The sequence below is a fragment of the Alexandromys fortis genome, unplaced genomic scaffold (genome assembly GCF_014885135.2).
Source record: "Alexandromys fortis isolate MF-2015 unplaced genomic scaffold, M_Fortis_MF-2015_v1.1 scaffold_221, whole genome shotgun sequence".
Taxonomy (NCBI): domain Eukaryota; kingdom Metazoa; phylum Chordata; class Mammalia; order Rodentia; family Cricetidae; genus Alexandromys; species Alexandromys fortis.
In genome coordinates, this window is record NW_026068096.1 from 899,274 (window position 1) to 914,473 (window position 15,200).

The 15,200-nt window shown below is 52.9% G+C and overlaps 2 protein-coding genes across 2 annotated transcripts in view; one reads left to right on the forward strand and one right to left on the reverse strand.

Annotated features, from left to right (window-relative positions):
- Tmprss9 (transmembrane serine protease 9) overlaps nucleotides 1-2,529 on the reverse strand; it is a 25,152-nt gene extending 22,623 nt beyond the window's left edge. Inside the window, exons 1-2 of the mRNA XM_050123264.1 lie at nucleotides 2,382-2,529; nucleotides 548-675 (exon numbers count right to left, since the gene is read on the reverse strand). Coding sequence (XP_049979221.1) covers nucleotides 548-675; nucleotides 2,382-2,529 — 276 coding nt within the window. The remainder of the gene's footprint in view (nucleotides 1-547; nucleotides 676-2,381) is intronic.
- The window catches only part of Lsm7 (LSM7 homolog, U6 small nuclear RNA and mRNA degradation associated), a 61,416-nt gene that overhangs the window by 30,320 nt on the left and 15,896 nt on the right, over nucleotides 1-15,200 (forward strand). The gene's annotated exons all lie outside the window — the stretch shown is intronic.

Genomic DNA, 15,200 nt, shown 5'->3' on the forward strand with positions numbered 1-15,200 from the left:
TGGATGGATGGGTGGGTGGATGGATAGATGGGTGGATGGATGGATGGGTGGATGGATGGATAGATGGGTGGATGGATGGATGGGTGGATGGATGGATGGGTGGATGGATGGATAGATGGGTGGATGGATGGATGGGTGGGTGGGTGGGTGGAAGGATGGGTGGGTGGGTGGATGGATGGATGAATAGGTGGGTGGATGGATGGATGGGTGGATGTGTGGGTGGAAGGATGGGTGGGTGGGTGGGTGGATGGGTGGGTGGGTGGGTGGAGAGTGGATGGTAGATACACAACATGGTCCATTCCCACACTAAACTGGCATGCAGCAATGAACTGATCAAGGCTCTGACACATGACACAGCATGTTAGAGACCCACACAGCATGGACTCTATGACAGGAAATGTCTCGACAGAAGCACTGCATGTGACACATGACCACAGCATTTAGCAGATGGAGTCTGAGCATTTTTCCTCCCTGTCCATCCCACAGACTGACCTCCCCTCTCGCACACCCACCCAGCTGCCTCCTTCTCTGTCCCGGGTGCACTCACCAGCGTCTGCAGAGCAGGTGTCAGGAGACGGTAGTAGTCCGAGGTCTCCTGCTGGAGAGAGCTGCTGAAATGGATTCCATGCAGCTGCGCCGTGTGCTCCACGTGCACCCCCTGCGCAGAGAGGAAGGCTGCGGGCGAGAGGGACCCCCTGTGAGCCACACCTGCTGAGCCTCCACACACAGGAGACCTGACCACACCAGTGTGCCTTTCCCGAAGGACTCTGGGAGACCTCTCCTGGGACCCCAGATATAGCACAAGGCCAAGGGACCTCAGGTGCCCCAAAGTCAATGACAGGATAGTTGATGGTCCCACAGGAGGCATTGCAGTGTCTCCCGACCGCTTTCCTAGGGTGGCACAGCAATCACTGTGAAGCACATAGCAAATCAGGGGCCCTCGGGACCTCTGCCCTGTTCATCCGTGGCCACACTCCCGATGCCTGCCTTCTTTGATGACAGTCACGTGTGTGAACGTCAGGCAGTCAGCTGACTGGTTCTCTCAGTCCTCATCTTATTATGAGGTGGGGTCTCTTACTGAACACAGGGCTCACGGATTCTCCTGTGTGTTCCCGCTACCCCAGCTCCGAGACTGCAAGAGCCTGTCAGTACAGCGTGCTTTTTCCGTGTTGGCTGTAGATTGGAACTCAGTGTCTTGCAAGGCAGACAGTCTACAGACCTAGCGATCTCTGTCCCTTCTTTTGAAGCAGAACTTTGCTTTGTACCCTGTGCCGACTTGAATATTACTGTCTTCCCGTCACAGCCGTCCTAAATGAAGTGTCTAACTGTGACTTACACCAAATAAAAAGAAGTAAAGCACAACACAACTGGAGGAGGTGCGGGTGCGCCTGTGTGGCAGCCTTTCTGGAGGCTCACAACCTCCTGCAACTCCAGTTCCAGGGGCTGACCTCTCTTCTGGCCTCTGTAGGCACTGTACATTCATGGTGCACACACACACATGCAGGCAAAACCCTCACACACGGTCCCGGGTTCCAACAGTCTCAAAATTCTTGCAGTCAGGGAGCCCGCATCTAGGCACAAGGGCACACACAAGGACAGGCGAGAGATAGGCCCAGCCACTAGAGGGAAGAAGTCAGCCATGTCTGGCTGCAGTAACCCAGAAGGACCAGAAAAGTTTAGGAAATACTATATACAATTGGAGAGCAATTAGTTTATTCTTTTGCCACACAAGACGGTATCCCAACTTGTGTTCATCATCACACTCACACAGAATAACCATTTTAACAGACTGTGGCTGAGCCATGCCCTAGGCAGGGACTGCATCCTGACCACGCCCCCAGCCCCTCACTGGAAGTCTCCAGGTGGGAGCTCGACCCCTAAACCATACCTTTGTTGCCCTGACTGACCAGGATTCAGGATCCTTCCATCGCTGCCTCTCTAGTTCTGCCACCCCAAGCAGCTGTCCCCGCTTACACACGGCCATTCCTACTCCATTTGCCCCCAATTCTGACCACTTCTGGATTCCTTCTAGGTGGGAAAACATCGCCCACTGCCACTCCTCACTCACCCAGCACATTCTTTTTTTTTGTTTTGTTTTGTTTGTTTTTTTGTTTTTTTGTTTTTTCGAGACAGGGTTTCTCTGTGGTTTTGGAGCCTGTCCTGGAACTAGCTCTTGTAGACTTGTAGACCACGCTGACCTTGAACTCACAGAGACCCGCCTGCCTTGGCCTCCCAAGTGCTAGGCGTGCTACCCAGCACATTCTTGGACTTCGGAGTCTGTCCTTGCCGGCTGCTGGCTCTGGCTGGATGCTCAGGACACTTAGGATTGTCCTTTGGAGCGTCCCCTACTCCAAGGACCCAGCCTTCCTCCTGTCACTTACCCAAAAGAACTCCTAGGGAGAGGACAACCATAGTGATGGCCACGACTGTGGTGACAGCCGTCCTACAGCAGCCAGAGTACCGAGCAGGGACAGGAACGTGCTTCGTCATCTCCGACACAAGTTGTAAGTCGGGTGCAGTGGGCTCCATGGCTCGGCAAACTCAGGGCTCCAGCTAGATGCCTGCAAAAAAAATGGATGGAGCCACCCTTGGTTTGCACCTATTGGGAGGCCAGGGACAGGACAGGCCCATCCTAGCCACTGTAGCCCAATGAGGCCAGGGAGGAGAGATGGAGGACACACCCAGAAAAACGTGCCAATTGTTTGGGGGTGCAAGAGATATCAGATGGCTGTGCTCTCAAAGGAAGGGAGTTCAGTTCTCAGCATGCACAGGGAAGCTCACAAGTGTCTGTAACTCCGGTTCCGGAGGGTCCGATGCCCCCTTCTGGCCTCTGTGGAAACTGCACTTGTGCACACAAACATTAAAACAGACTAAATGTTGGTTAACGTCTCACTTACTGTCCAGGTGACTGTGGCTGTCACATGCAGCAGACACAGCTCTGTAGGTGAACTTTGTCCTGCAGTGCATCCGCACCTGTATCAGACTCTCATGAGGCTGTGGGGACTTTTTTTTTTTGGTCAAAAATTACTCTAGCTGGTTTCATCCCAGCGTTTGGAGGCCGAGGCAAGAGGATCTCTGTGCGTTCAAGGCCAACCTGGTCTACAAAGAGAGTTCCAGGACAACCAACGCTACACAGAGAAACCCGTCTCAAAAGAAAAAATAAAAGGAAAATAAAGAAAGAAAAAAAATCCTGTAGAAATTGTATTATAGCACACGCCTGTGATTTCAACACTCCACAGGCAGCAGCCAGAGGATGGTTGTGTGTCTGGGATACAGAATGAAATCTGTTTCTTGTCATCAAAAGAACATACTCCCCCCCTTTATTTATTTATTTTTTATTTATTTATTTATATTTATTTATTTTGGTTTTTCGAGACAGGGTTTCTCTGTGGTTTTGGACCCTGTCCTGGAACTAGTTCTTGTAGACCAGGCTGGTCTCGAACCCACAGAGTTCTGCTGGGATTCTTTTTTTTTTTGAGACAGGGTTTCTCTGTGGCTTTGGAGCCTGTCCTGGAACTAGCTCTGTAGACCAGGTTGGTCTCGAACTCGCAGAGATCCACTTGCCTCTGCCTCCCGAGTGCTGGGATTAAAGGCGTGCACCACCACCACCTGGTCAAAACAACAAACTTAATAAAACAAATAAACACAATGAATACTCCTTTCTTCAAGACATAAAAGGGCTGTCAAGTTTCATCCCGAGACCCACGTGGTGGAGGGAGAGCGCCAACTCTTGTCCTCTGAGCCCTGACACTCACGGTAAAGAAACAAATGGCATCTCTCTCAGAGGAGCCACACTTGGTGTCCCCCAGTCTTCTGGAAAAATGCACACCCACTCGAGGAACTGTCCTATCTTCTCTTTCTTTTCTTTTTTTGTTGTTGTTGTTTTTGTTTTTGTTTTTGTTTTTTGTTTTTTTTTCGAGACAGGGTTTCTCTGTGGCTTTTGGAGCCTGTCCTGGAACTACCTCTGTAGACCAGGCTGGTCTCGAACTCACAGAAATCCGCCTGCCTCTGCCTCCCGAGTGCTGGGATTAAAGGCGTGTGCCACCATCGCCCGGCTCTATCTTCTCTTTCTGAGTGCCTCTCTTTCATGTAGTTCATGCTGGCCTCAAACTCACAATCCCCTCCCCTCAGCACAAATTTTTATTGCATTTGTTGGGTGTGGTGGCGCACACCTTTAACCCCAGCACTCAGAGGTAGAGGCACACAGAGGCGGACCTCTGTGAGCTCCAGGCTAGCAAGGGTTCTACTGGGAGATTCCACCACAAAAGAAAAGAAGAAAATTAATCACTTCATTTCAAGACAGGGTCTCATCTAACGCATGTTGACAGAAGTCTCTGTCCCACCTGGTCCTGCAGCTGTTCAGTCATAGAAACACACAGAGGTCTACATTAATCATAAGCTGATTGACCTTTTAGCTCAGGCTTCTTATTAATTAACTCTTACATCCTACATTAACACATTAGTCACGTCTGTGTTACCCATGTGGCTTGGCTATCAGTGAGGCATTCTCATCTTGCTTCCTCTGTGTCTGGGTGATAACTGTAGACTGAACCTTTCCTCTTGCCAGAATTCTCCTATTCTGGTCACCCCACCTATACTTCCTGCCTGGCTACTGGCCAATCATCATTTTATTAAACCAGTACAACTGACAAACCTTTACAGGGTACAAGACCCTTGTCCCACAGCAAGTGCAGGCTCCCATTGGGGTCTTGATTGTCCTGATTCTACCTCCAGAGCGCTGGAAAGACAGGAGCACCCCTTCTGATCCTGCCATCTCCAGGCTGAAGCCCATCCTTAAGGGACCCTGTCTCTGATGCCTGGCAGAAGGCACAGGGCAGCAGCCTGGCTGTGGCAATACTTACATCTTCACATTTAAGCCACACTGCTTATGGAGGAGAAAACACTATCTCTCTGAATCTCTGGATAAAGTGGAGAGGAACAAAAGCTACAGAGAAGCCCTGAGCAGCGATGCTGCAACCTTGGATTACTGGAGAAAGCGTCAATGATCCTAACACCCATGCATTCATGCATGCACCTGCACACACACACACTTGCACATGCACACACATGTACACATGCATGCACATATATACACAAACATAGGCATGCATGCTTGCAAGCACACATACACATGGATACACCAACACAGTCACACATGTTCGTGCACACACCTGCACACGCACAAACACACATGTACACATGCACCCACATACATACACATAAGCACACATGCTTGCAAGCACGCATACACCAACACAGTCACACATGCATGCACACACACACACACACGGACACACACACATGCTGTGCTCACCTGTCCCGTCCCTACGGCCTCCACACAGTCCTGCCAACAGTGGCCCCGCTCACAGAGGACTTGCTGCCATTGAGCACTGCTCTGTCTTCGTGGTAGTTACCGCGGGGCCACCCTGGCTGCAAAACACATGGCCCAGAAAGGGGTAGATCAAACTGTGAACCTTGGGAAACCTGGGCCAGGGAGACCAGGCTACCAAGCTCCACAAAGACAGGTGACGTGACGCACATCTGTCATCCCATCACTCAGGAAGCTGAGGCAGGGGGATTGCTGTAAATTCAAGGCTAGCCTGGGCTACATAGCAAGATCAAGGCTAACATGAGACACCCCTTTCAAACAAAACTACCCAGCCATGGTGACACGTGTCTGTAACCCCTGTACTTGGATGAAGGGGATTGTCAACAAGAAATTCAAAGTCATCCTTGAGCGAGTTCCAGGCTAGTTCCAAGCATGGGCCACCAAGTGAGGCATTGTCACTAAGAATGAGGGGAATAAATAAATAAAACTTAATTTTTTTGTTTGTTTGTTTTGTTTTTCAAGACAGGGTTTCTCTGTGTAGCCCTGGCTGTGCTGGAACTCACTCTCTAGACCAGGCTGGCCTTGAACTCTCAGATCCACCTGCCCCTGCCTCCCGAGTGCCAGGATTAAAGGCTGCGCTATCATTGCCTGGCAAAATATAAGATTACAAACGAGTACAGCTGGTAGAGTGGCTTGGTGGGCGAGGGACTTGCCGTCAAGTCTGGCGCATTCCATCCTGGAACCCACACGGCAGGGGCCACTGCTGTACATTTTCCTTTGACCACACGGCCTCAGTGGCACACACACACACACACACACACACACACACACACGGATAAACACACGGCCTCAGTGGCACACACACACACACCACACACACGGATAAACACACGGCCTCATGTGGCACGCCCCCCCCCCCATGGATAAACACACGGCCTCAGAGGCATGCTCCCCCACACACACGGATAAACACATGGCCTCAGTGGCACACTACCACACACACACACACACACACACACACACACGGATAGACACACGGCCTCAGTGGCACACTCCCCCCCCCCACACACACACGGATAAACACACGGCCTCAGTGGCACACTCCCACACAAACACACACGGAAAAAAAACATAGAATCAAAACAAAATAAAAATGTAAAAGCCAGCTGTGGCGGCACACATACTCAATCCCAGCACTTGGGAGACAGAGGCAGGAGGATTGGGAGTTCTAGGACGGCCTCAGCCACAAAGTAAGTTTAGAGGTAGCTTTGGTTACATGAGACTCTCATCTCAAAAATGCTAAACGATTTTTAAAAAGAAAAAAAAAAGGGACAAGGTGCAGACTCGCAGGCACCAGGGACTGCCCTCTGAAGAGACGGAGCGGCAGAAGGTGACATGAGGCCCAGGACCGTGCAGCCAACAGTCACCCCACTGTGGGGCACGCCTGGCTTGTTTCCACCCATGCGGTGCCAGGAGTGGGTATCGATGGCTACAGAAGGCCCAGAGCAGCGAGCAGGCACGGCTCACACCAGAGCTGCTCCAGGCCTCACATTTTCTGTGAGGCTCCAACAGACAAAACAGCGTGTGACTGCTCTGGCCAAATCCGGCCAGGGCCTTTCAGAGGGCATGGAAATGGCCTCCCAGAAGCCGCGAGACTTGGCACAGAGGGAGCAAAAATCCAGCTAGCCTCACCTCTGCTTGAACCAGAGATGATAGGAGAAGCCAGAAGCTCCCGGCAAACCCTGCCCATGTGGGCCCTTGAATGGCATTTTTAGGGGTTTCGGGGGCTGTGGCCTCTGAAGGTGTCCGCACTGGCTGTGCCCCAGTCCCCAGAGTCTGTGACTATATCACTCATGTGGGGAAAAACATCTCTGCCCATAGTTCTGGGTTGGTAACTTAGGTGGGAACCACCCTGGGTCATTAGGGATCTACTTTCACCATGAGGTTCTTAGAGCGAGGCAGGAGGGTGATCCGGCATTGGAGGAAGGGGTTTTAAGTCAAGAGGTGTGAGTCCCCTACCTGCTTCGATGGATGGGATCTGGGGACTTCCTGAGGCTCTGAGAGGGAGTGTCCCTGCCCCATGGGAAGTGGAGTGGGAGAGTCTGGTTCCTGGCAGAGTGCTTTTGGTTGTTGATTGGTTTTTGTTTTGCTTTGTATTTTGTTTTTGACAGACTCTAGGTCAGGGGCCTGGAATTTGAGATTCTCCTGCCTCAGCCTCCTGACCATAAGGATCACAGGTCTATGCCAGCGCATCTGGCTTAGCGTGGCTTTTGTTGTTGTTGAGACAGGTTTTCTCTGGGTAGCCCTGGCTGTCCCGGAACCCAGAGATCTGCCTGCCTCTGCTTCCTGAATGCCACCGGGATTAAAGATGTGTGCCGCCTCACCTTGTAAAACAGTTTTATGTTATATATATTTACTGGACATAGTGGCACACATTTGGGGCCAATGAGACAGCTCAGCGGGTAAGGGCACTTGTGGCCAAGCCTGAAGCCTGAAGTCCACCCCCAGGGGAGAGCCAAGTACCCAGAGCTGCCCCCTGACCTGCACAGGTGCACCGTGGCATGCTTACAGGCACACGTGTACAAATAAAATAAATAAATATATTGGCAGAGCCGAGGGCAGCAAACAGCACCCTGCCGGTGGCCAGATCACCACTTTCACCCCTCTGGATGCATGGGGACAGGTCGCCTCTGCTACGCTGGTGTTTTTTAGCTTCAGAGAAGGTTGCGAGATAGTCAGTGCTGCAAGAGTCTCGGGCTACAAAGATGTGCTCTAGAATGGGTTTTTACTCTTGCTGCTTTTCGAAGATTACGTGTGGGGTGGGAAATGAAAGATGGAGTGGGCAGTGAGATAGCTGATTAAGAGAAACGAGAGGCGGGCGGTGGTGGCGCACGCCTTTAATCCCAGCACTCGGGAGGCAGAGGCAGGCGGATCTCTGGGAGTTCAAAACCAGCCTAGTCTACAGAGCTAGTTCCAGGACAGCTAGGACTGATACACAGAGTAAACCAGAGAACCCCTGTCTCGGGGAAAAAAAGTAGTGAAGAGGGAAGCCCTGGTCAGCAGCTCAGGGAGGTGTGGAACACCCCAGACACACTGGCCCGCACATCAGCAGTTGGAGAAATCTCCCACAGACCAAGAATGGCCACAAAAAGCTTCCAGACGATTCCTCTAAGATTCCCACAATAGCTAACCAGAGCACAGTCACAAGGGGTCAGATTGGTGTCTGAGCCTGCAGTGGACACCTTCTGGGAAGCAGAAGGGGCTCAGAGACTGAGGCAGGAGGATTGTGAGTTTGAGGCCTGCTAGGGCTGTGTAAGACCCTGGGGCTCGGTGCATTCAGTGCTCATCTTGCACACAGGAAGCCAGGGTTCCATTCCCAGCACCCCACAAGGCATGGGGTACATGTCTTCCCTATACTGGAGGCAGAGGATAAAGGAATCATTCTCAGCTACAAGGAGGCCAACCTGATCTCACATATGAGACCCTTTCTCAAGAAGAACTAAACAGGAGAGGAGGCTGACATTCCAGCCAGGTGCAGAAAGGACCAGTATTCACTGCTAGCCTACCCAGGGTCTCAAAGCCGGGCCAGTCTGACTCTCTAAGCCAAGCCGGGACATCATCCGACCGGCCTTTTCTTCACCTACCTGAACCGGTGAGTAGGGGTCAGGAATGAATCTGGGGTTCCCAGAATGTGCAAAGTGGGAGGGCTGTGGACAGGGCTGTGAGTGTTTCCAGACTCCTGGGCATGCCAGGGGAGTCTCAGTTTCCAGCCAGCTTGTCCTCAATGCCACCCTGATACTTGGCAGTGTCAGCTCTGCGTAGACAGAGTAGAGCAAGCGACAAACAAGGAGCCGCAGGCTAGGCCTGGGCGGGATGGAAGGCACTGCTCAGTCATTAAGACAGCAGATCCAGCAGGAGGGAGGGGCAGTACCCTATGCTGCAGTCTGTGGGCGTGGCAGCAGGGAGGTTTCCTAAAGTGTGCTCCCAGCCCCTCACTGGGGATTCTAGGCGGGGCTGCACCCTGACCACGCTCCCAGCCCCTCACTGGGGATTCTAGGCGGGGCTGCACCCTGACCACGCTCCCAGCCCCTCACTGGGGATTCTAGGCGGGGCTCCACCATGACCTTGCTTCCAGCCCTCACTAGGGGATTTTAGGAAGGGCTCGACTCTGACCACGCCCCCAGCCCTTCACTGGGGATTCTAGGCGGGGCTCTTTAGTGGAATATTGTGTTTTAATAAATAAAGCTTGCCTGAAGATCAGAGTGCAAAGCAGCCACACTAGTCAGCTGTAGAGGCTGGGCAGTGATGTACACCTTTAATCCCAGCACTAGAGAGGAACATAAGACAGGAGGAGACAGGTCTCAGAGATAGACTCAGTCTGGAGATTCGTGGAGGAAAGGCCACACATTTCGGCCTGAGGTAGGGGTAAGAACCCACTGGCCACTTTGCTTTTCTGATCTTATCTGTTTCTTGTTTTATTATCTGTACTGCATGTTTATTACACTGTGCTCCATCCTGACCACACTGGGATTTTAAGTGGGGGCTCTGAGCACACTTCCAGCCCTGTTTTAACTTTTTACCTTGAGGCAGACTCTTGCTCTTGTCCATGCGGGCCTTGAACCCCCATTCTGCTTGCCTTGGCTCCTTGAGGAGTCGGGCTGACAGGTCAGGCAGTGCGCTCTTATCCTGCCCTGCTCTTTCCCAGCTCCACCCCCGTCCTGGCCCCAATCACAAAGTAAATCACTCAGCAAGCATAAAAGAAACGCAATAAGCTTGTTCTTTTTCTATCTCTCTTTTTGTCTCCAGCGTTTTTGTTAGCCTCGCAAGGGAAGAGATGTTTGGGAAAAAGACCATTGATGCGACCTCTGGAGCTCTTTCAGGACTGTAATGTGCTGGGAAGAAAGAGAAGCCTCTGATGGTGTGGGAGGCACAGGAAGCTGAGAAACAGGGCGGTGTCAAAGCTGGAGACTCAGCCGCCCAGGGCTCTCAGGGAAGGTGTTCACACAGACCTAAACGCAGCAGGGGCTCACTGTCGGGACATTAGTGAGATAGACTGTCACTTCACATCAGTTCTTTCTGTCTCTGTCCCTATCTCTCTCTCCGTACCTCTCTGTCTCTACTGACTCTATTTCTGTCTGTCTCTGTGTCTGTCTGTCCCAGGGTCTCTCTGTCTCTCTCTTTCTCTCTTTCTCTCTCTCTCTCTGTCTCTCTGTCTCTCTCTCTGTCTCTCTCTCTGTCTCTCTCTCTGTCTCTCTGTCTCTCTCTCTGTCTCTCTCTCTGTCTCTCTCTCTCTCTCTCTCTCTCTCTCTCTTTCTCTCTCTCTCTTTCTGTTCCCTCCACTCTCCACACTGAGTTCAGGAGGCTCACACATTCACAATAGCCCACCTGGTCCCAGAATCACAGCGAGGGGCCATCAGAGTCCTCCTGCTCTAGCTCCTGAGAGCCACAGGTGAGGCAGGCATGGATGGAACCTGGCGGCTCTGAGCCCTGCCACAATGCCCACATAATCCCCTGGGCAGACTCCCACACTTCTAGCTGGAGACACAAACTTGTATCCTCCATGGATCACACCACACCTGTGACGTGTGTCCTGTGGGTAACCAGGAATGAATGGCCCTCACAGGCCTCGGCAGTCATGACACTCAGCCACCGAAGCCCCACACGGCTGTGCCCTGCGATCTATGGCCACTGGTGCAGTCAGTCCCCGTGAACACATGAGAAACACCACACAGATCTCACTTGACCACGGAAGCGGTCACACAGCCACACACAGGAACACTCATGGAGCCGCACGGAGCCTCCAGTGCACACCCTCAGTCAGTCTGGGCCACATGACATGGCATGGGCATGGCAGGTGCCAGTCTGGGGTGGCGTGTGGCACTTGGAGACCAGCAAGGAGGTGGCCAGCACTTGTCCCCTCAGCCGTCCTTCCTTGGAGTCTGCTTGGGCTGGGTTAGCCCTGAAGCACAGATCTACCCAGGCAGGGTCTCGGAGCCTCAGTGTAACACGGGTGATGGGGGAAGGGAATGAGAGACCCCAAACCATCAGAGACCCTGGAGCATAGCCTTCGTCAGGCCCCCACAAGTGATTCCTGACCAGATCCACTGTGAACCACTGATCCCCAAACAGCCATCACCCCCCTGTCACACAATAAACAAAACATGAAAGACCCTACTTGGGGCACATAGGACCCCTTCAATGTCACACCTATGACTGCCGTGTCCTTGCACACACACACACACACACACACACACACACACCACCGCCGCCACTGCCACCTCCCTCTCTCGACATAGGACCTCACTCTGTTGCCCTGGCTGTCCCAAAACTCACTCTTGTAGACTAGGCTGGTCTCGAACTCACAGAGATCCGCCTGCCTCTGCCTCCCGAGTGCTGGGATTTAAGACAGCGCCACCACTGCCCTGCACGCTCCCTGCCCACCAGGAGGACTTTGAACACCCAGCACTTCTCAGTTCTGTCATGAAGAAAGAGCCTGGGAAGCTGGAGTGGGAGAGGAAGGGTGAGGTCCCCGGCCCTCTACCCAGCCTTAGCAATGCACCCTAATTGAGACACCTTTGCTTAGCCCCGGCTCTTCCCACTCTGCCCAAGGGCAGTTCCCAAGCTTGATTTGCCTGCACACCAGGGGAGTCTTCACAGGGCACCCCCAGACTTTCCGCCCTTTACAATGCATCCCCCCAGACCAGACGGTGCACCCTCACCCCCCAGAGCTTTTCAAACTGCATATTCCATCTTCCCAAGGGAAATCTGAGCCCTGAGGGGATCCCAGCTCACCAAGTTCCAGCCTTCCAGCCTAGGAGAGCTGAAGCTGCAGGAGACACCCAGACACCTGGGAGCCAGGGCTGAGCTGGGCCGGCAGGGAGGGTGGGGCTTACCACAGGTGGGAGTCACCCGAGCAGGGCACCACCCTCCCAAATGGCCACACACCCTCAAGCCCCCTCTCCTGCGGTCAGCGACTGGAGATGGGCCCTGCCCACACCTGCAGGAAGGGTACCTGGGATCAAGAGGGAGTCGGACCACAAGGGAGGGTCCCTGATCAACTGCGGGGGGGGGGGGGCCTGCACGTGAGGGCGGCTCTGTAGGCAGCTGAGGCTCCTGGGCAGGGTAAGACAGAGGAAATGGGCCTGAGCCTCTGGGGACTGAGTGTATACTTGTGATTCCTGGTTTGTGTGAATTTGTCCCTTCTTCCCTTTCTTCTTCTCTTCTGAAAGGATCTCACACAGCCCCAGTGGTCTTCAAACTCACTTTATAGCCAAGAATGACCTTGGACTCCTGACCCTGCTGCCTTGTGACAGGCATAGGACAGACACTGACTGAAGCTAGAACCTACCCTTTCCTGCAGGCAGTCAGCTCTCTGCCAAAGCAGCACTCTAAATTGGTTTTTCGTTTGCTTGCTTGCTTGCTTGAGATAGGATCTCATTATGTAGCCCTGGCTGTCCTGGAACTCACCTGTAGACCAGGCTGGCCTTGAACTCACAGAGATATCTGCCTGCCTCTGATTCCCATGTCCACCATGCCCAGGTTTTTCTGTGATTCTGTGTCAGTTCCCATGGTGGCCAGAGGCATCGCATTACCGGGGAAGCTGGGCACTGGACTCAGGCCCTCTGCAAGAGCAGCAAGTGCTCTTAACCCTCACTCGTGTCTCTGACCTGTTCGCACTGGGATTCGCTCCCAGGCTGGAAGTACAGCCATGTGCACAGCATTTATGTGGTCTTTGTGCTTATACAGCACGAGTGCCTTGACTACTGGGCATCTCCCCTGCCTGGGACCATTTCTCAAGTGATTGTGACAGCACGTCTGTGCCTTCTCTTGTGGTTTATTTGGGAGGAGTGGCTGCAAACCAGGGCTGGAGCAGGGGCATCCTCGAAGCTTCCCCTGACCTCCCAACACCCTGCTCAACTTGTGCCCCCTGGCTCTGGCCTCACCCTATAGAAAGGTCCAGCGGATTGATGAGGTGTGGTGTGTACTGGGCAGGGCTCCCAATGACCCACCCATGGTGCTGCTCTTTCCAGGCAGGGCAGGTGTGACCCAAGCTGGGCTCCAAACCTCACCACCCCAAGGGGCCTCCCGTCTGCAGGGAGGTGTCCGCTCACTTCTCAGGGATTGGGTGCGTTACCCTGTGGCTACACTCCTCATTCTAGAACCTTGACTTCTTACAGCTCACTAGACCCTGTCAGGGGGAAACAAGTACCCTGCCTCCCGCTGACCTTAAGGCTGCTGACACCCATCTTTCTAACTGGGCACCTGGCATTCAGACTCCCCTCCCAGGTCACTTACACTTCAGGGACCTCACTCCAATGGTCACCTCCTCCAGACAGCCTGCCCTAACACTCCAGTCCCTCAGTTCAGAGCTAGTGACATCTCCAATGTGGAGCTGAAGTCTGGAGCAGCCCGGGGCCCTCGTCTGCTTCACTAGGCTGAGCTGTTTGGGACAGAAATGGGTCTAGGACTCACCCACGATACATCTGCAACCCTAGCACAGTGTCTGTGCTGCAGATGCTCCATGGGATAGTGCACGGAAGCACTGACGGATGCTTGCACGCACACATTAGCAGGTGGATGACGGACGGTGGGCAGGTGGGAGGAGATGGGTCAGTAGGTGGTGGCGGGTGGGTGAATGTAGGTATGGATGGTAGTTTTATGCATCTGGCTGGTGAGGAAGAATGGAGGTCACCATGTGTGGTCTGTCTCAGTGAGGACATTCCTTCTCGGTCACTATTTTGTTCTTTGTACCTAATACTCACAGATATGGAACTAGTTTCTCAGCCCTGCAGTCGGCTCCCTTTTCTGCCTCCTCCTCCCTCCTCCACGTCCTCAGTCGTCTGCCCAGAGGCTCGCAGCCCACCTCAATGCCCCAACTTGTCTCTGAGCACCAAGAGCATTTCCAGGCACCTGCTAGATGCTGTTGTTAGCCCCGCTGCGGACTCAGATCACCGCCTCTGGCTTCAGCCTGCACCTCAGGGGCTGCTTTCTGCAGGTACATTGCCTGCAGGAAGGAGGCTGAGACCTGAGCGAAAGGGCACTCACTTCATCCTCAACATGGACGGAAGGTTAGCTTAAATCCAAATGCTGCAAAGATGCTTGCCACCATGCCTAAGTCTGACCTTCAAGTGGAGGGGCCCAAAGAACCTAAACCTACTTTGTTTGGTTTCTGAAGCAGTCTTATGTAGCCCGGGTGAATGGGAGGAGCGGCAGCTCCTGCCCCTCCTGAGCGTGGGCATGGCAGGTGTGTGCCAACACACCTATTCCTCCAGCACTGGCAATGTGAGAGAACTCTACGTGGTGCGGCACAACCTAGCTCCCACCGCCATGAGCCTCATGTCCCAAGCCCCAAAACTTCAACTTGGGCTTCTTTTTTTTAAAGATTTTAATTATGGGGGCTGGGGAGATGGCTCAGTGGTTAAGAGTACTGGCTGCTCTTCTAGAGGTCCTGAGTTCAATTCCCAGCAACCATATGGTGGCTCACAACCATCTGTAATGAGGTCTGGCGCCCTCCTCTGGTGTGCAGACATACATGGAGGCAGAATGTTGTATACATAATAAATAAATAAATCTTAAAAAAAGATTTTAATTATGGCCATTGTGACATCGGTCTTTAATCCCAGCACTCTGAAGGCAGATCCCAAGTGAGTTCAAGGCCAGCCTGATCTACAAAGTAAGTTCCAGAACAGCCATGGCTGTTACACAAAGAAGCCCTCCCCCCCAAAAAAAACCCCCACAAAAATAAATGAAAAAAAGTACATAAATGAATGAATAAAATATTTAAATTGTGTGTGCATGTCTGTGTGCGGGTTCCTCCAGAACTGTTTTCAGGCTATGCTGAGCCACATGCGTGTTGGCGACCCACCCAGAC